General features: G+C 46.2%; 1 protein-coding gene across 5 annotated transcripts in view; it reads right to left on the bottom strand.

Annotated features, from left to right (window-relative positions):
* DNAJB6 (DnaJ heat shock protein family (Hsp40) member B6) overlaps nucleotides 1-21883 on the bottom strand; it is a 58483-nt gene that overhangs the window by 13470 nt on the left and 23130 nt on the right. For 3 of the 5 annotated variants that reach the window (XM_081244593.1, XM_081244595.1, XM_081244596.1), the window contains exons 5-8: nucleotides 21354-21464; nucleotides 8688-8819; nucleotides 7168-7309; nucleotides 6617-6687 (exon numbers count right to left, since the gene is read on the bottom strand). In XM_081244593.1, the coding sequence (XP_081100719.1) occupies nucleotides 6617-6687; nucleotides 7168-7309; nucleotides 8688-8819; nucleotides 21354-21464 (456 nt within the window). Of the gene's footprint in view, nucleotides 1-5949; nucleotides 6688-7167; nucleotides 7310-8687; nucleotides 8820-21353; nucleotides 21465-21883 lie in introns of those variants that run through there. The other 2 variants (XM_081244594.1, XM_081244597.1) reach the window with 2 other exon arrangements.

Below are 21883 nucleotides of genomic sequence, written 5' to 3'. Positions count from 1 at the left end.
ACATGACAGAGTGCAACCCGGGCCGAAAAGAAGACCCAAAGGACAAGAGAACACAAGTCCTGAACAGTCGCGTGCTGAATGAGATTTAGTAGGTATTAGCACTGGCAAGAAATCTGGGAGAAAGTTGGGTGTTTTTAACACATACAAACGTTCCAGGTAAATTAAAGAAGCAAAGACATACAAGTGAAAGTACATGAAAAAAATATGAAAAATTTTTAGTTGTGGAACATGTAGGACATTAAACAAAAGGCCACCCCAAAAAACCACACAGTACGTCAAATGAACACATGACAACTGAAAAGGAAAATCACTTTAACAGAGCAGGCGAAGGACTCATAAAACAATGATGTAAGAGGGCCCTGTGAAATCAGGGAACAACTGCAGAAAAACAGGGATACCCGCCAACAACAACCAAGAGGCTCCACCTCATCCAGTAACCAGAAATATGAATTTTAACAATTGTTATCAGACAGTACTGACAAGCACGTTGGTAGGCACATACTCTCTTTGTGGAAAGCAATTCATGGCTACCAGCTTTAGATGCACACATTTCTCCACCCGACTAGTCAACTTCTTCTAGGCGCCCGACTCAACACAACTCCTCCTCCAAGGACACGCGCGCCACGCCAACACCTCAACAACCACGGGAACAAAGGAGCGCCGAGGCTCCCCAGGCTGCACTAGACTCTCAGGCCAGAGCTGCGACGGGCGCCAACAGCCCCAAGCACAGACCACGGGCAGGACAGCTGCCCCAGCCAGGCGCACGGGACCACAGCCGTTCCAGAAGCAGCTGGAACCGAGACCCTGCCCGGCAGGCGGCCAGCAGCCAGTTCCGGGCCTCCACAGGACCCTTCCGCCACGCTCCTCCAACACATGAGCACGGGCCGACTGCGCACGGTCCCCTCAGGCGGCCCACGGGAAGGGGAAGCACAGGTATCACGCGTGGAGACCGCCTCGCCTGCCCGCCCGGTCCTGGATCCCGCCTGGATCCCATGCTACCAGAGGCCTGGGATCCCCTCCGGCGCGCCATGTGTCAGGTGAGACCCCTCGGCCTCGGCTTGGGGCCGACAGCAGCAAGCGCAGCCCAGCTGGGTGAAGGCTCCGGGCACCTCCTCACTGCCGCTGACCGAGGGCTGGCGGAGCGGAAAATGTTCCCCCAAAGTGGAAAGACAGCAGCAGGAAAGGGTGACTCTTCCCCGGAAGCAAACGCAAACCAGAGGGAGAGGGAGGTGTAAAGCCCAGTGGACAAAGGGGCTCACCAGGAAGCTCGGGGGTCTGGCTGCATTGGGCTGGGAGGGGCACAGCCGCGCCCCGTGGGTGGTCCCCATCTTCCCCCTTGTGCAATCGCAGGGGAGCATTTATCACCTCTTCGGTAAATGCAAGATTTTTTTAGGAGCTCCAGAAACATTTTTAATTAGGAGGAATTCCCACGTCATCCCATTTTTAAGTATAAACGACTTGAAGAGGGGAAATCATTTGGCGGTATCTTTCTGGTACAACCAGAAAAGAGTGGTTTCTGAATGGGTGTCTGCTAACACTCCGAAGACACCGGGGGTGGTCTCCATACGCTGTAGTACACGGCACATCACACGGCAACTGGATACAACCCACTCATACAGTTCACGTGTCTCGAATATCCTAAATGACTTCTTTTCCCCGCTGGCTTCTGCCCGATGCTGGCCATCCCAGTCAGAACTCAGTGCCCTCGGACACCTGTGCTGGTGGTCGTCCAACCAGGTTCCCTAGTGAGTCGGCTAACATATGTATGTATGTAGGTACAGTGTGTATGATAGCAAATTGTGCAACAGTGGACCTCGGGGTGTAACAGCTTGTCCACATTTGAAGATACTGGTACTTGACATCCTCTTAAGGAAATGCTACCTCCAGAATTTAAGCTGGAAAGTCACTGGAATTACTGTTTCAAGAAGAATAATATCTACGTGACTTTTTAGATTTTTGGTACATACATCAAGAACTGTGTGCAAACTGGAATGTCCTGTGTACTGATCCTCAAAACAACCAATAAATCTCAATTACTGAAAAAAAATTAGGGGAACAAGCCTAATATTAGTCTCTTAAGACCGTGGTCATGCTGTGCCCACCCGCTGCGCCCACCTGGGGTGGAGGGATGGCCACCAGAACGTTGGGACGGCCCCTGGAAGGACCAAAGTCTGACCACTACACTTCCAGGAAGGCCTCAAAGAGGCCACCTCTCCCTCCCGGCTTCACTGCCTGCAGTACTCTCATGCACGTCCACACCCTGCCCGTGGGCTCACGCTGCCATCCAGCTGAGTGGAGCTCCGCAAGGGCAGGGAACTCCCCGCATCACACGGTAAGGAAATGTGGTCTTCTCTACGAGACAACGGGAGAAAGGATGCGACACTGCTTCTGCTATAGCATGCCCAGCTCTGGGTCCTACAGTCCTGGGACACGCTCCACGTAAGAAAGTCCTGTTCTCGTGATGCCCTACCGATGCCTCGAATGCCTTCGGGGACCAGGACAGGATGAGGGAAGGGGTGGGGAGAACAGCACGATGCTGCTGTGCTCTGTTTTCCTTTCAAGAAGCAAATCAATCCTATTGGGATAGAAAAGGACAAGTAATAAGCTGCTACACTTAGTAGACTGTGAAACGTACCACCACCATGGACTATCCAGTGGTCCAAAGAACAGAGAAATGTCATAAACCAACATGCACCCCCCAGTCCTCCCAAACCAGACCTGGTGGTCACTTGGTACACTCGGACTGGGAGATACGGTGCTCCCAGGGCAGCACTCCAGGGGCCCAGTGGAAATGAGTGCCATGGGATGATTTATGCAACAGATTAGGGAATGCTTCCAGCACCACGGGCTAGGGAGAAGCTGCAAGAAAATGGGCAAATCCTGCCCTCGTGGGGTCTGTATTCCTATGGAGGCTGGACTACAGAAGAGGAGTCTTTGTTCCCTGAATGCTGGGGCCAGAGGGAAAAGGAGAAATAGTCACGGCTCTCCACAAAGCGCAGAACTCGCCCGGGTCCAAAAGCTCAGTTAATGCCTCTGTATGCAGTCTGGTAAGAACAACTTACAGAGGGCACGAAGCAAGGAGCCAAGATTCACCTGAGCAAAGAGCAAGCGCCGGGTCTTCTGACGCCCAATTCCACTTCTAACAAACAGGACTCTCTCCAAAGTCCCAGCCAGGTCTAGTCTGTGGAAATCCATGATCACCATGATTTCTAGATTTCTGACTGACAGAGAAACAGCTATTGTAACCTTCCCTCCTCTGACCTTTTCAAGTAGCAAGATGAAATAACTAATTTAGTCACCAAAAAAAAAGAAAGAAAAAAAGTTGTCTTATCCCATTTTAACCACTAGTCATACTCAGTACTAAATCTCCATCTAATTAACCCAATTCATTAGAATTATAAGGAACAGCAGATTCAAAGGTGCTGAGACAAAAATCAAAAGTCACCCATGTGACCAGCTCTAAAAGCAGAAGCCTTAGACTGACTTCAAGGACGCAAGATACGGTGACTGAGGAAGAATCTAATTATTTAAGCAAACGTTTCTAGACTCGCAGCATTAAACCACCCACCCACTCTGAAAGTACCAACCACCTTGAAAATAACTCAAAGGGAGGCAGAATCTCGTACCTCATTTAAAAGAAAAAAGGAAAAAAAAAGGCCACTGGGTCATATAGTTCAACCTCCACTTGACCATATCAAGTGCTCAAACTCACTCCACAATTCTGTGCTTGAAAACCTCCTGAAACAGTAATAATTATCCCATTACTGAACTTGCTGATGGCTAACCACTGAGAAGCAATAGCAGAGACAATTAAATGAATTACAAATTACTGTTGGATTCTCTAAAAATAAAAATATTTTCATGTGATTACGTAGTGCTGAAAGGAGAAACAAGAGCAGTCCCTGAAGAGGCTGAGGATAGCTAGTGTGTAATCAAGCAGGAATGGTGAGGCTTTAGTAGACAATAAACAAAGTGAAAACTGACTGGAAAGATGCTGTCCCACAAATCATGTCCCTGGAGCTTCCCCACATCTGTACTGAAGACTCCAGCAGGCCAGATACACAGGTTACAAGAGTAACCTCAGGCAAGTCTAAAGCTGTCTCTGCGAACTTCTACAAGGTGCCCTTTGTGGACCCTCAAGAGGAAGAAAGAGGAGCTACCGGGGCAGGTGTGACCAGTGGTATCTACCTGTATCACAAAGAAGCAGTAACTGGGCTGCTAAAAGCAAACCTGGAACCTTTGGAACCTGAACCAAAAAGGCAGGAATGAGGCAACCAGCCATCACTGAACTACATCCAAGCAACGGAGGTGCAAAGTACAGTGAGCAAGAAAACAAAGCGTTAAGTGAGAAAAGCCCAGCACACTGCTGCCCCCTTAAGACTGTGCTCCGGGGAACTAAACAGAAGACCTCCATCCTGAGCGACTATTACGATAAACCCGAGCATGGAGAAAACGAGCGCACACACAACGCGACAGCCCCGGCGGCGGGCTCACCCCGACAGTGGGCACCAGCCGTTTGTGGGGAGCTCAGTCTCCCGCTGCAAAGGCATTCGGGGCTACAGGAAGATTTTTGTTTTAAATCGGAAAGTACAGGGACTAACAAATGACCAGACCTGTAACGTAAATTAAATGCTCTTGCTCCAAGTCCCTCCGTATGTGGGTGATACTACCAGCGCTGCAAACAACACTCACCTAACCGTTCACAGCTGGTTCACAGCACGCTGGACTCAAGGCTGCAGGAAGGAACCTGACTGCGTCCAAATACTCAGGGAACAAGACCCGAGAGCAACAAGTGCCCTTTCCTATTTAATTAACGTTCCCATCAACAGACGTGCAGAATGATGGCAACTGTCCCGAGTGGGAGTGGTGAACGTGTGACTGTGATGCTCCCCTCCAAAACACGTCACCAGAAGAGGTTCATCTTCCACCTGCGCCCTCAAGTGGAGCGACGTGCTCACCACCGGGGCCGCACTAAACCCGACCGTCTCGGGACATGCACACGTGTAAAGCTAAGGTTCCGATAAAACGCTTCCTGGGACACCAACAACTGTGGGCTGGATGAGACTTCTCTTCATTTCCCTGGTGTCCTGAGGGGGCCATCGAGCCTGTTCTACCGAATGGTTCGTTCCACCCATCAATGAAAAATATAATCTCCAAGTCAGGGAACTGGCAGCTGTTCCTGTGAGCTTCTCACTTAGTAACAGAGAAACCACCTATCCTGACAGCAACAACGAAAGCAGACGTTCTGGTACTAACTAGGGTTTTAGTTTGTGAAAGTAGATTCTACAATGTGGTTTCCCAGCGTGTGGTGTGCCTACACCTTCTCCACAGGCTCCGCGAGCTAAGACGGCGCGGGCACACGGAAGCCCCTTTCCTTGTCTTCCCGGGTCCAGCTGTCTTCCAATACTTACATTCAAGTTTGCAATGTCTTTTTTAACACCTTCTTCTAGCAGTTTCACACTGCTTAGTCCCCAAACAAACTCGAGTGGGGCAGTATAAATACAATCAAACTCTTGTTTAATATTCCTCTGGCTGGAATTCTAGTTATCAGTGGTTATCGGGACAGATTATACTGATGGAGAAACAAACACCTTTATATTTGCCCACACCTGTATCGTTCCATGACTTTACTATGCATGTTATCTTTAAATGCGCTGGCATCAAACATAACCTAGAAAACTACAACATACTCTGAAGAATGGAAAACTGGACAGCCGTTTCCTCCCTCACCAAAGAAATGTTCAACAAATTGCTCATCATTATTCAACACTGATAGGAAAATTTTCATACGCACTCCAAATACACCAAAGAACACACATAACTGAAGTCCAGCATCGGCCTTAGTGACCAGACACAGCAGGAAGGAAAGGACACCCTGGGAGCCCAGGCACAAAGTCACACACACACACACAGGAGGCCTCGCCCCACTCAGGAAAGAATGCACCAAACACATTTGCATTTATTTTCTTTTTTTTTTTTAAGCAAATGACAAAGACCCAGTTTACCAGCTTAACTTTTTAAACCTAGGCTTAACACGTTACATATTTAAACAATTGTCAAAACTTACTAAGTTGCCAGCATTCATGCACAACTAGAAAACATCCTCAATTTATATTAAACCAGAAATGTATTACCATTAATGCATTAATATCTTTCACTACTAAATACTGAAAAAAATTAGAATTACTTTTGTGGAAGATTCACCCTGGTGATGTCAACTTCACAGCAGGCTGACGCTACTTGGCTCATGTTTCAAACACAATGGAAAAGCAGGTCCGTGCTGGTGTTAGTGTACGGAAGAGTCACGGCCACCTTGGATTACGTTTAATAAAAAAGCAAAGTGCATACAGAGATTTACAACAATTTTAAAGACAAAAAAAAAAATGGTCCTATCGTGTGGTCCCAACAATAAACTCAAAAGTCTATGACAAGTAGGGCTCCGATGAGCTGTGTATAAATACTTTAGATTAAGTACAGTTACACTGAGAGTCGAGTTCATGTGAAATCTTCAAAAAAATGTTCCTGTCAATCCTCCCATGGCGCGCGCCAGAGGGAACGCTCTGCTGCGCACGTGCGGCGAGCTACTTGTTATCCAAGCGCAGCAGCTGCTCCTTACCATTTATCGTCAAGGACTTCAGCTGGCCGTCTTCTTCGACTTCCACTCTCTCTTGACCATTCTCGACAATCCTGGTGGGGGGGGAATAAGAGGCATTTTACAATCTTGTTATCAAATAAGTAAACATGTATGTGAATATAAATGCATATTTTTACAGGACTTGACACAGATATACGTGCAATTACTAATTTTGTGGATGAAGCCACCATGCTGAGGACAGAAGTTCCTTAAAATCTGACACTGAACACGGGCACAGGCACTAGCAGTCAAAACGGTCACGGTTTCACTATGAATGGTTTCCATTTTACCATTCCAACACACTATTACCCATGAACATGGCTCTAAGTAAGGGTGATGTCTGATATGTAACACTGAGCAAAAATTCAGAAGGAAGAGCTCTGAATCGGAGATTAAGATTCTCATGGCACCAGAGAGACTTCACATACAACCCGTATGTCACACACTGGAGGGTGTGCAAAGAAAATGTGGCACCACTGAAACACCAACCACACCTACTTATTAGAAATATCAACGAGAGAAGATCACTGTACCTCTTTGTAGTGATTTTTCTGCCATTAACCACTTTAGTAGAAGTTGATATAGATTTGTAGTTGCCCATCCCACTGCCACCAAATGCCGTGGAAGAGAATGAAGTGAGGCCCCCATGACCTAGTGAACCAAAGGAAGTGAATCCTGCAGGAAAACAGGAAAGAAAGATTAGAGGCTCGTATGTCCACTGTTGATTTAATGCCCACATTTCCATCAGAGCCACAGGGCAGGAGGGACCCTCCCCCCTCACAAAGGGCCCTGCTGAAGCGGAGCGACTCGGTGCCGTGCATCTCACGGGAACGGGGCGAGTTTCCCGCCACAGGGGGGCCAAACCCAACTTGCTTCTGACTCGCTCCTTGTAACTGTGACCACAGGGAATAAAAATCTTAATTACTAAAAAAGCTGAAATAATTTTAGAAAGAATACCACAAAGAATTATCTGGAAAAGCATGGGTCTGCAGTTCACGGACTAATTCTCAATTACATGGTGATCGACTACGGACACTGACTTCCACAGCCACACCAAAGCAAGCCAACTTCGAGGCTGAGACTGCTTGCTTGTTGAAAGAACTTACCTACCCGTCCCACTCCAAAAGGCCCACATCACAGCACACGTCGCACACTCCCTAACAACTCTTCCTGAGGCTCCTTAAAGGTAAGGACTGTGTCCCACACACGTGTCTTAAATGAAGTCCTGTTGTGATATTTTTAACCAGCTCTATTTTACTCTCCCTTTCACTTGAGCAGGCTACATGGCATCTAGCGAAAGGATCTGCTGGACGGAAGTGCACCAACACCTGCCCTGTGTAATCAAGTCCTGTTGGCATCTGAGGAGAAGAGCCCTCGCAGGTACATTGTGCGGGGTGGCCTGTACAAGGAGCACAGCCAGTTCTCACCACAGAGCATTTAAACAAAAATGAGCACCAGAAACACAGCAGCTCCTCTGTTAAGAGGAACTGGGTGAGCTTCAAAGAAAAGCTAAGATTACAGTTCTTCAGGTGAAACACAGGGTTGCATCAGGCCGTGTGCATGTGACTGCAGCTGGTGCAACAGCTAAGCTCCGTGCGGCAGGGCGAACACAAGTGACCACGCCTCACCTGGGGACTCAGCTTGGCTCTGGTCACACAGAGACCTCATTAAAGCCCCACCTCCTGACCCCATCAACCTGGACTCTCCTAAGATACTGGAATTTTTTTTTAACTGCTGAGGTTAGATAAAAAAGGATTTAGTGAGATTGTCTAAGTGGGTTATTTCACAGTTCTTTATCTCAAAACACCTTACTCCTTTTAACCAGAAATTTCATTAAATGCTGGCCACCTTTAACAGTTAAGATCAGAAGTAGGTTTTCAAGTATAACATTCTTGGGAAGATTAGGAAAAAAATGTAGGTTACTAAGCACAGCTTTGTACACATAAAAAATACTGGCAAATCTATTAAGCTGTTCTACCAAAAGGCATACACGTACTGCAAAGTGCCCTAACTAAAAGAGCACTACACTGATGTCTGATCAGACATTTAGTACCTGTATCAAAAGAAGAAAATCCCCCTCCGAAAGAGGGAAATCCACCGAAAGTGGAGAAAAACGACCCCGTGCCTCGGTTCCGGCTTCCGCGGGGGCCCCTTCGATTCCCAAAGAAGTCCTCAAACGGGTCTTCTAAAAACAAACAAAAGTGCTTTGTGAAATCTTGATTCAATTTTGCTTTTTCACAGGAGAGCTTCAATAAGCGTTAATGCCTTATGATACACTGTTCCATTAGGAGCAAAAAAACTTACCAAGAAATTACAACAATGTAGCGTATCTACAGAGCAGCCAAAAGTCCATCTAACCAACAGTTTTCCTTACTTGTTTAATGCAACTAAAGCTAGAATACATCGGGGATTTACAACAAACAAACAAAAAAACACAACACTATATATATAAATATAAAACTCAAGGTCATTAATCTGCACTACAGACTTGGACAGAGAGCTGTTTTAACACAGCCTTTTACTCAAAGTTCTGGTAGACACTGTCCCAGCTGACGCCATTTAAAAGGTTAGGATGATTTCACACCTAAGTAGTCGTACTGCATGGAGTCTGGGTAGCCTTCTCCAAAGTCATTCAGGAATAAAAACAAAAATGGATTTTTCTAATGTATTTACTTATAATGCAAGAGAACGCTGTAGCAAAGTGAGGCAAAATTTAACAGCTGGTGATTCTGAGCCAAGTGCTAAGGAATCCCTTTTACTTTTCTGTAAGCCTGACATCTCAAAAAAATTTGAGAAAGGATTTGCTGAAGTCAAATCTGAATAAATGTTAATTGGCAGACAGTACATTATACTTTAATAGAAAATTATTAACGTGAATAGGTATCATATTACTACTGGAGATACCAAAATGCTCCTGAAAATAAAAATAAGATTAGCCTTGACAGTTTAGGGGCTTTTTATGGTTGTTATTATCAAACAGTGAGCACCTACTGAAAACATGAATTATACAAACTTAAAAAAATTCACTGAGGTTCTATGAAATTAATCAGCACTATACTTTTTTTTCCGAGGAAATGGGAATTCTTTAAGAAATAAAAACAAGGACTCCTGGAATCCAAATTGGAAAAGAAGAAGTAAAGCTGTCACTGTTTGCAGATGACATGATACTATACATAGAGAATCCTAAAGATGCTACCGAAAAACTACTAGAGCTAATCAATGAATTTGGTAAAGTAGCAGGATATAAAATTAATGTACAGAAATCTCTGGCATTCCTGTACACTAATGATGAAAAATCTGAAAATGAAATCAAGAAAACACTCCCATTTACCACTGCAACAAAAAGAATAAAATATCTAGGAATAAACCTACCTAAGGAGACAAAAGACCTGTATGCAGAAAACTATAAGACACTGATGAAAGAAATTAAAGATGATACAAATAGATGGAGAGATATACCATGCTCCTGGATTGGAAGAATCAATATTGTGAAAATGACTCTACTACCGAAAGCAATCTACAGATTCAATGCAATCCCTATCAAACTACCAATGGCATTTTTCACAGAACTAGAACAAAAAATTTCAAAATTTGTTTGGAAAAACAAAAGGCCCCGAATAGCTAAAGCAATCTTGAGAACGAAAAACGGAGCTGGAGGAATCAGGCTCCCTGACTTCAGACTATACTACAAAGCTACAGTAATTAAGACAGTCTGGTACTGGCATAAAAACAGAAAGATAGATCAGTGGATCAGGATAGAAAGCCCAGAGATAAACCCACGCACATATGGCCAACTTATCTTTGATAAAGGAGGCAGGAATGTACAGTGGAGAAAGGACAGCCTCTTCAATAAGTGGTGCTGGGAAAACTGGACAGGGACATGTAAAAGTTTGAGATTAGATCATTCCCTAGCACCATACACAAAAATAAGCTCAAAATGGATTAAAGACTTAAATGTAAGGCCAGAAACTATCAAACTCTTAGAGGAAAACATAGGTAGAACACTCTATGACATAAATCACAGCAAGATCCTTTTGGACCCACCTCCTAGAGAAATGGAAATAAAAACAAAGATAAACAAATGGGACCTAATGAAACTTCAAAGCTTTTGCACAGCAAAGGAAACCATAAAGAAGACCAAAAGACAACCCTCAGAATGGGAGAAAATATTTGCAAATGAAGCAACTGACAAAGGATTAATCTCCAAAATTTATAAACAGCTCATGCAGCTCAATAGCAAAAAAACAGACAACCCAATCCAAAAATGGGCAGAAGACTTAAATAGGCATTTCTCCAAAGAAGATATACAGACTGCCAACAAACACATGAAAGAATGCTCAACATCATTAATCATTAGAGAAATGCAAATCAAAACTACAATGAGATATCATCTCACACCAGTCAGAATGGCCATCATCAAGAAATCTAGAAACAATAAATGCTGGAGAGGGTGTGGAGAAAAGGGAACACTCTTGCACTGCTGGTGGGAATGTGAATTGGTACAGCCACTATGGAGAACGGTATGGAGGTTCCTTAAAAAACTACAAATAGAACTACCATATGACCCAGCAATCCCACTACTGGGCATATACCCTGAGAAAACCATAATTCAAAAAGAGACATGTACCAAAATGTTCATTGCAGCTCTATTCACAATAGCCCGGAGCTGGAAACAACCTAAGTGTCCATCATCGGATGAATGGATAAAGAAGATGTGGCACATATATACAATGGAATATTACTCAGCCATAAAAAGAAACGAAACTGAGCTATTTGTAATGAGGTGGATAGACCTAGAGTCTGTCATACAGAGTGAAGTTAGTCAGAAAGAGAAAGACAAATACCGTATGCTAACACATATATACGGAATTTAAAAAAAAAAATGTTATGAAGAACCTAGGGGCAAAACGGGAATGAAGACGCAGACCTACTTGAGAATGGACTTGAGGATATGGGGAGGGGGAAGGGTGGACTGTGACAAGGCGAAAGAGAGGCATGGACGTGTATACACTACCAAACGTAAGGTAGATAGATAGTGGGAAGCAGCCGCAGAGCACAGGGAGATCAGCTCGGTGCTTTGTGACCGCCTGGAGGGGTGGGATGGGGAGGGTGGGAGGGAGGGAGATGCATGAGGGAAGGGATGTGGGAACAGATGTATATGTATGACTGATTCACTTTGTTATAAAGCAGAAACTAATTAAAAAAATAAATAAATAAACTTTAAAAAAAAAAAAAAACAAGGACTCCTGATGGATGAGTAAGCTAGAAATGCATGTCGGGGAAAAAGAAAAGCAACCCATGACACACAAACTACAGAATTAGCACGGCATATTTTTAAGACAAGGCAAGAGTGACCAAAGCAGGAAGTTAATGCATCTGAGTAGTGAAATGAAAGAAATAAAAGTAAACAGAAAAGTTAACACACAGTGAGCACGAAACCAAGTAGAAACTGAGATTCATGGCGCACTCATGTTTACAGACAAATGTGACCTGAGCAGCGTGCCACACCCCCAGGGTAACTGGCAGTGACCTGAAAGGATGTGTGAGAGCGCTGTTGCTCATAGACCCTGAGGAATGACCAAGGGCCAGGCACGGCCAAGGCAGCTTAAGGGATACTCAGGACGGGGGCGAGGAGAGGGGTGGCGAAACAACACGGCCGCACGCTCCTAGAGCCCACGCTCTGCACCAAGAGCAGCCCCCGCCCGCCGCAGCTTCAGAAAGCCTGTGCTCAGCAATGAAGACCCAACGCGGCCAAAAATAAATAAAATTTTTTAAAAAAGCAAAAATAAAACCCAACCTACAAGGCCTCTCTTAAATAAGAGAGCTATGCAAAGTACACGAAAACAGACCTGAAGAAGCAAACATTTAGAAAACCTGGTCACTGGTGGCCTGTTGAAAGACCAAAAAGAAGGAATGCTACAGGGAGAAGGAGTGAACATGTGCACAGAGACCAGGTCCACCGCCCCAAAGGGGACCCGAACCCCGCGCAGCACTGGGCAAGGGCTGCTGCTGTTAACAAGAAAGCCCCAGGGCCTGCTGGTCTTGCATTTAATTCCCACGTTCCACAGTAAACGCCACCGTTTTCAAACACAACTTTAAGAAATTCATTTACCAGCTACCTTGTCAACAGGGCTTACTTACAGTCCCATTATTACCATATTTAGAAGTGTAAGTAGAAAATGAACCATAAACTTTATCTAGAGCTGGAGACATTTTGTAAATTTCTTCAGCGACTTCATCCTGTTCAAATAAAATACAAGCATTCTATTTACTAAGTCACCTTTTACCTTATTATCATGGCCTACACACCTTCAGTGACACGTTCTCTATAGATCCGATCTACAAGATGGCAGATAATTAACATTCTTACCTTACAACCACCCACGTTAAGCACACGTAATGTAACACGTACAGTTTAAACTCACAGCGCAGTAATTTTCTCTTTCAAGCAGTAGCCGTTAAGAAGAATCTACAGGACCAGCTTTAGATATTCACTATCCATATATGCATTCCTAAACGACGTGGTGTTCTGCATGCTCTAAAATTTTATTTTACTCTGAATCATGTTGTTTGTGTCCTTCTGTAATGTTCCTTTTATTACTGCTATAACAGTTATGTTACAATTTAAGGTTTATACAGTAACTAAATCTTTAAAGGTTGTTCACAAGGCTTTTGAGACCAACTTAAACTAGTGTCCATGTGATACCACCACTAAACAAACGGTTTTAATTTGTTTACATGAAGCTAAATTAAGCCTTTCATAATTATAAAATCACCTTCTTCAGAAGCTACTTCAAAAGATGGTTGAGTAGTATGTTGTAAGAATAAGGCCAGCTAGCTTTTCAATGACATTTTCTTGTACTTTTGTATTCTTTTCTCTTTTAAATCTTTTATCTTGCATTTTTCTATTATACAGCCTAAATATGACTTTCTACAATTCAAGTAGTCACCGTATTTTAACGTGTAATTTCAGATATTACAGTTAACGCAAAAAATGAGAAGTCTCATTTGTCACAGTCATGGTGACACCAAAAAACACATTAAAAAAAAAAAGTCATGATTAGAATGATGTGTTGTTAACAGGCGCCGCCACTGTGAGATCAGGCAAACCCTTATTGAGAGCTTCCCATCGCTGGCTGCTGCTGGTTTGGGGAGTACGGATCATGAGCTTCTACGATCCTCAGCCCCCAAGCTAAATACAATTTTTAAAAGACCCTTCAAATCCAGCAATTCAATTCTACTTCAGGGAAATCAACTCATCAAACATGGAAATAACTTACTATACTAAAGGAGTCCAAAGCATTTATAGTGAAAACTGAAACTTACCTAATTTTCCAAAAGAGTAAATGAATGGAGAGCATGTTAAATGCAAGTATTTGAATGGTCATCAAGTCTACGTTTTAGAAAAAGGCAGAAGAGAACACACACACACACACACACATATATATATATATATATACACACATCCCAACATAATATCTGAAAAATGTTGACAGTGGACTTTCAATTGGTGGTAAGACAAAGGTTGATTGCCCTCCCTCCTTTTATCTCATTTACAGTTGCCAGTTTCTTACGTTGAGTCTGTGTTATATTATTATTTTTGAGGTCAGAAGGGGCAAATACTGCATTTACTTCAGAAATAAGTTTTAATAAGACACGTCAACATAACCAAATATTCTACCAAGTACTTTTTTACTTTCACTCCCCCAGGGATACAGAACCACACAACCAGCCGAGGTGCCTGCTGGGCAAAGGGAATATGGACCAGGTGGAAGAAGGAGGTAGTTACAAACAGCAGCTACGACCACAGACCCTGTTACAGAAACAAGGGTTGGAACTGCCGGGTGCATTTCCTCCTTATTTCGTTACGAATACTTTGTGCATACATGTTATTCATAAATACTAAGCACAGCTTTGTCTTCTTGCCTCTTTTACCCCCTTATCACATCACACCACATCACATCAAGTGCAGGCTTTGTATGTATCACAGTGTTTCAGCTATGGGACAACAAGGATAATGGGAAGTTCAAGGACCTCACCTCCTATTTGGGAGAAAGGTTAGCGCATTCTCAATTACATGCAGGACAGCCATCGCGTGAGGCACGATTATGATCTTGCTATTGTCTCTATTTGGAGATCAGCATGGTTTAAGGAGATAACGAGTGTGGGTGCCGAGTTGGGACAGCACACAGCTTCTGTGTGTCAACTTGAAGGGGCCACAGCACCCAGCTATTGGGGGCGTCTCCGAGGGTGTTCTCGGGTGAGATGACGGTTCACATCAGTAGGCTGAGTAGAGCAGACTGGCCTCCCCAATGTGGGCGGGCCCCATCCCAGCAGCTAAAGGGCTGAATAGACCAAAAGGCCAACCCTCCCCACCCCGCCCCCCCAGCCAAACACAAGAGAATTCTCCTGCCTGATGGCTTCTGAACCAGAACACGGATGGCACTTCTAGCCTGATGGAGTCATACTGGGACATCAGCTCTGCAGATTTTGAAAGTGTCCATCTTCATAATCAAATGAGCCAATTCCTTATACTAAATTTCTTCAGAGAGAGAGAGATAGAGATACACACCCTGTTGGATCTGTCTCTCTGGACAACCTAAATACATTTCTAAAAGACCTTCCTGAATTCTGTATCCTTGGTCATTTTAGAAGGGTCTTTAGCCAGGTCTTTATCCCGTAACAATGCTGTGCTGTGAGATACAAACACTACAGGAAACATGCACATGCCTATCCTATGATTTAACTCTTTCTTTTCAGTGTCTTGGGCATCCTGGATCAAACACACCTCTACAACCCGGTAAGATCCTGCTCTTCTCTCAGAAGTACTAAACGCAATCCGTGAAGGTGATATTTGCAAAACACTAAACCGATCAACACCCTAAGTAACGATGTCAAACTTAGGACAAAAAGTACACTGCACTGAATGCTGTGAAAAAATTAAGCGCAAAACGGGACAAATGTTTACACGCATACATACATAGAGGAAGACTTAAGGAAAAAACTAAGTGCAAAGATGTTTAGAGACATACATTTTCTTAAATTTTACCAAAATTCAGTATCTGACAGAACAGTAACCACACCACAATGGTTGGCTGAAACCAACTCAAGCCAAATACTGAAGTCCACACCAAACGCCGCCAGCAGCACAGCCAAGTGCCATGATTATGAGCACTCTTCCCTCTGTCCTGAAGGACACATTTCAGGGAACACAAAACCCAAGCAAGGGAGAGGCCTGCACTGGTGACTTAGGGCAGCAGCCGGCCCCTTCCTTATGGCCGCACACCATCAAGCTCCCAGGCACACACAAAAAACTGCACAAAAAAGGATAACACCATAAACTCGAAAAAGCATCCTGGGCATTTCAAACAAAGGAAAATCACACTGGACTACAGTTTCAAAGCTCAACTACAGCAACCCTTAGGAAAGGGGAAACACTTGAAATTCAAAGGCCGAGGGGAGCAGACAGATTTCAACGTGACCATCTCCCAGCTGATCCCAACACCACAGACAGAAACCAAAACGCTCCTTTCACGACAACTCCAAGTTTTAAAATGTTTTTTTCTCACATATCCAGAAGTAGAAAATAACATATTTGAAAAGAATCTGAAACAGAAACGGGAACAAATCAGAAACACAGCCATAGCGTAATACAAGATCGGAACCCTGGGGAGGATGGTTTTGGGACACCTTCGAGGCTGAACCAGCATCTGGGTGGTCCCTGGCACTAAACAGTACGCAGATAATAAATATATGCCAAATGAACATCATACTTTCAACTTTGCATACAACTATTTTGTTACAAAATGCCATTTCTAGTTACACCACAGTCTCATGGAGGAGCACTGTATTTTCTAATGATTACAAAAAGCTGTCCAAGCCAAGGATCCCAAGTACACACACTGGACCCAAACCGTCCTATTTCAGACGCCAGCAGAGGTCTGGGGCTCCCTGAGCCTCTCTGACCCTCACAGAAGGAGTCTGTGAGGGTCAGCGTGTGGCCCGTCTCGCCCCGTCTCGCCGGGGTCCCTTCTCTCTCTTGGTGCCACGCGTCCCCTCACAAACCACTAGGGAGCCACCGGCCCAGCACCCTGCCCTCGCCCTGCACCTGAGGCCGGAGGAGCACAACTCCAGGAGGAAGAGAAGGTGAGCAAGCCCTACATGGACTCGGGGAGCTCTGCCCTGGGTGGCACCGGGAGCTCCGTTAAACCCTCAAAATCAACTCGTGGCAGGTGCAGGCTTCCCCGGGGGAGATGATCCGAACCTCAGGGCTGCCGCTCTTGTGGCCCAGAACACCACCGAGCATGACCTTTTCAGGAAACCCTTTCCCCTCCCGCTGGGGCGGGACGGGGCGGGGCTGGGCTGGGGTCTGGGTCAGAGGAACACGAGGCCCGCCGGCACGGCACCCGCCCTCGCCCAACTATCTTCGAACGCCTGCTGCCCGTTCCAACGGAAGACTTCCCAAACACGGACAGAGCCACCCTCCTGTCCTCTTGTCCTCCTGGCCACAGCACCCCTCCCCCAGCGTGGGGGACCAGGGGCTCAACAGGGGCTTCGTAGTCATTTTAAGTCTCGTGAAAAGTGTTTTTCTTTTAACTCCTTTAGCAGGAAACTCCACACGCTGTCTGGTGTGGACCTGAAGCCTTACTCCTTGCCACCTTTCCAATTCCACGCGTGCAGGTCTGTGCAGGCGGAGCCTGGGCGCTCGGGGACGGGGGCACGCTGGCAGCCGGGTCTCAGGCCCGCCGGGGGGTCACCACCCGGCCCTGCCTCTCCCAAGGGCCCCTCCCACCGCCGCGGCTGTGCTCTCCCACATCCGGCTCTTCTCGGCGCGCCTGACCTCAAAGGCTTCCCCTCTCAAAATGTGCTGCTCCTAAATCGCAGGACAAGTCTTCACACATAGGGTCAACTGGGCCCCCATCGATGCGGCCTTCCTAACCCCCAGGCCAGTGACCGTGACCTCATGTGGGAAGTAAGGCCTCTGCAGACGATCCAGTTACAAGGAGCTCTCTCGGTGGCCCTGATCCCATGTCACTAGTGTCCCTATAAAAAGGGACATTTGGACACGCAGACGGAACACGATGTGAAGACACAAAGGACCATCTGAGGCCACCAGAAGCTGGAAGAGGCCTGGGGAGAGACCCAGCCAGGCCGCACCCTGTCTCAGGCTCTCCAAGCTCGGGGTCTGCTGTTCCCGCCGCTTGGACACTAGCACAGGCGCTGCCTCGGCTGTGACACGGCTTCCCCGCGGAGGGTGGCCTGCAGGGCGTCCCAGGCCCCTGTGCGGCTCCACTCACCTCCACAACGGCCGCGGGGAGCTGCCCAAGGACCGCCAGGCACTAGCAGCAGGAAGTCTTTATTCCAGACACACTGTGGGCAGAGAGTCAGCCCCCTGCTCACCGCACAGCCCAGCGGGGCAGGAGAGGGGCCTCGGGCTCGGGCCCGCGTCCTCAAACCCCTCGGGCCCCCGGGGGCCCGTCCTCACTGGAGGTGACCCCCAGGCCCTTGCTGGGGAGCCCGCCCCCGCCCCTGCCCCACCCCGCCGGGCTCGGCCTCACTAAAGGGCTCCAGCTCCTCGCCGGCCGCCTCCTCGACCCTGGAGGAGGACAAAACGACTGGCTCACGACCCCCCACGCCTGGCCGCGCCCCCCCCTCCGCAGCCCCGCCTGCCTGCGCTGCACCCACGCCCCCTCCTCTCCCCTCCTCGGCCGGGTGGCCACGCAGGACCCGAGCCCATAGGGGTGGGACACGAGCGAAGTGAACGCACTCTCGCTCTCCGGAAGAGGTTTCAGTTTCAGAGCTTGGTTCTGGCTACCGAACCAGAGGGTACAAGTCAGGAGGAGTGTCTCCCGGACAGCATTTCCTGCCAGGCCTGTAACGGTCAAAGCTTTTCTATCTTAGAACATCATTCTACCGAGTAACGGCACCCTTCAATAATAAACAAATGAAGGGATCATCCTAATTCACATTAGTATAATCCCTACTCATTAATTTTTTCCAATTAACATGCTCCTAAGGCTAGTTTTGTGCATGCTCTACATTCGGGAAAGTCAGCCTTGAAAGGTCGGCCTGCATCCTCCACTGCAGAGCCAGTCTTCAGTGTCTGAGAAATGGCTTCCCCTCCCTCTCGGGGAAGGCGTCTGTCGAGGAGGCTTGCGTCTACCTGCAGGCCCACGTCCTCTTCCCACCACAAACACTCCTTGCAGCGTGGCAGTCTGTGCAGCACCCCTCAGGCCTCAATCCTTCCCACCAGCTCTGGTTCTTCAAGTCTCCTCCCCTTTCACCTGGGGAGTCTGAAGTCAGAGGGTTTTATACTCTGATAAACGCAAAGCGAAGCTCAGAAGGTCTTTTAACAGGTTTTGAGCTACTCTTTTTGTTTTTTTGGGAAAACGGGAGTGGAAAAAGTTGGTTGTGTGAAAAATTAAGATGAAAAAATAACACACTGCTATAAATGGACGTTATAACCGGGTTGATGTGGATACTGAGAAACATCAACCAAATCACTGCCAAAGCAGAAAACCCCCAACCCTACGTTCACTCAGATCTGCACTGAACATACCGCCATCGGGCCGCACTGTTACTTCATACATGCAGTAGCCGTGGCGCAGATTCTCTTCCTATGTGTAAACCCTGAGAGCCTGAAAATGGAAGTCACCTAGAACACCTACAAGAATGGACTGGACAAGTTATCACTGCCACACTAATCATGAGAAACATATGGGAAATGCCTAGTGCTAAAACATGAGCAATGCAGTATCTCAAACAGAGGGCCTGAGAGTCTAGATCTACAGGAAGACTAGGTCTCTCCTAAACTGGACTCTGAATCCAACAGAAGAAATTTCCACCGCACGTCCTGCAATCTGTAACTCTTCTAAGTGAATTACACATGCACATAAAGATTTCTTTATATACACAAATCTCAATTTAGAAGATGTAAAAATCAGCACTCATAATGGGTAAAAACCACGTTACTTAACTCATCCACATCTGATTATCATCTCTATCCCTTCTTTACTCTAGAAAGAGCAGCTCAAGGAAAATCATTTTTAATGAGAAAGCCTGGCCTGTCGGATTTCTTTCCCAAGGAAAACAAAACCTGGCTACTGTTCAAGCACTAAGGGACTCTTCCCTTGAGAAGCCCTGTAAGTGACAAAGAAGCTTGTATGAGCCGCCAGCCACAGTCCTGGCAAGGGCAGCCTGCTCTGCCTTCTCTGCCACCCCCCTCACAGCTCGACGTGGCAGAGACCGGGCCAGTTTCACCCAGCACTGCCCTGCTCCCCCAAAATAACGCATCTGGAGCTCGCTAAAGGTTGTAATGAGACACAAGGTTAATTTTAAGACGGGAAAGATCACTAAAACTGTTTGTGTTTTTCTTACAGTAAGATATCTTACCAACATAAGGGACAATTAATAAAGGACATAATTACGTTTCATGTCATATTTACAGGGAGCCTTCCCAGTACATATTTCTGCTTATGGTAATTAATGCAAAAAATAAAGTCTTCAGAACAGATGACACAGTCTCCTCCCCCATCCCATGGAACACTCCCCTGCTTAGCTTTTGTTGTTACATTTGTCCGTGAAAACGCTAATACACACTAGTATACATACACACCTTTCCTCCATAAGCTACTTTCTTAAAAAGCCATACAATAGTAAAAAAAAAAAAAGGAAACGCAGAAACTAACACACCGTTGTAAAGCAATTATACTCCAATAAAGATGTTAAAATAAATAAATAAGGACAGTCTCTCTGAATCCCCATCTGAAATAAACTGAAGGACTGCGCCACGTAAAAGGCCCAACACCTACCAGACACGGCCGCGCCTTCCTCCTCTTCGTGGCTGCCACGGGCAGGATCCACTGGTCCCCGTGTCAGCTGCAGACAGAACTGCTGTTCTTGTCTCCCTCCTGAGGGGCTGCAGGTGGCGTTCAGTCTTCTCAACCAGGCTCCAGGCAATGAAGGGAGCAAACACAGGGTATGTCTCCCCCTCCAGGAGCCAAAGACAACAGTGGCCTCAGCAGCACACGCTGAATGAACCCTGACCTCTCGAGTCGCCCAGCACACCAGACGTTCCCGACACCAGACCCTAACATGAGTTCCCGACACTCTGCCTCTAGTCGGGCACCGGGACCAAGAGGTGCAGCGGATGGGAAAAAGTCTCCTACAATGAAACAGCAGCCAGAGCAGGACGGTCTCCTTTGGCAAAGCTATTCTCTCAAAGATAAACATCTGTGATGCCTTGCTCTAGAGGTGTCCTTTCTTTCCAAAAACTGCAAACTCAATAGTCCTAACACCACAATCAGAAAAACAAAAACAAGTTTATAGATCAAAGGTCTTCCGAACAATATCTGCCTCGATGCTTAGTGTTTTTAACCAGACTATTACACAGCAAATTCACATAGAATTTATTGTCCGACCAGGAAGAGCATTTCAGAGCCCCCAGCGTCCACATCCTTCCCGCTGCAGAGGTAGTTCATCACAGCCAAACACAGCCAAGGAAATGAGCACATTAAAGCCTTTATTATGTAAACACGCAAGATGTAAAATTCAGAAAAGTGCTCTGAAGGGAGAAGGAAAAGGGGGTTCGTTAAACTCCTGCACTGCTCAGACAGCAACTTTAAGGACAAGCTACAACTGTGATTAAACAGAACGGGTATGTCTGTCTTCGTGAGTCATGGACACATTACGTAACCAACGACCCAGATGATGAACTTACCGAAGAAGTCGAATGAAAATGGGTCCCTTCCACCAAAAAATTCCCTGAAGACATCGTCTGGATTTCGGAATGTGAAGCCAAACTCAAACGGACCGTCGAAATGACTTCCACCTACAGAAGCAAGCACAGCTCTGTTACGGATTCCTGCTCGCAGCTGACACACAATCACTTGTCTACAGAACATCCTATTTCAATATAAATCACGATCTAAAAAAGGAAAATGTTTCATAAACCTGAGGCTCTCTCAAGCCCTACCGAGATCAAAACCACCTGAGCCCAGAGCTGGGAAATGTGCTGGGACGTCAGCGTTCCTGAGCGGCATGCACACAGCACCCGAGGACTGTCTCACCATCTCTAAGTGTGTCATCAGCACACAATATTACACTATTTTTATTCTTTGTTGTGAAACTTCATGTAAGCCAAGCACATAAACATTCACTCATACGTGTGTACGGTCAGTTTGGAGCGTGAATGTCCAAATGCCCACTGTGGAGCCAGCAGGACAGCAGACCACTGCAGGAACTTTTCAT

The sequence above is a fragment of the Mesoplodon bidens genome, assembly GCF_964165515.1.
Source record: "Mesoplodon bidens genome assembly, chromosome: 9".
Lineage (NCBI taxonomy): Eukaryota > Metazoa > Chordata > Mammalia > Artiodactyla > Ziphiidae > Mesoplodon > Mesoplodon bidens.
This window is presented reverse-complemented; position numbering and strand designations above follow the sequence as displayed.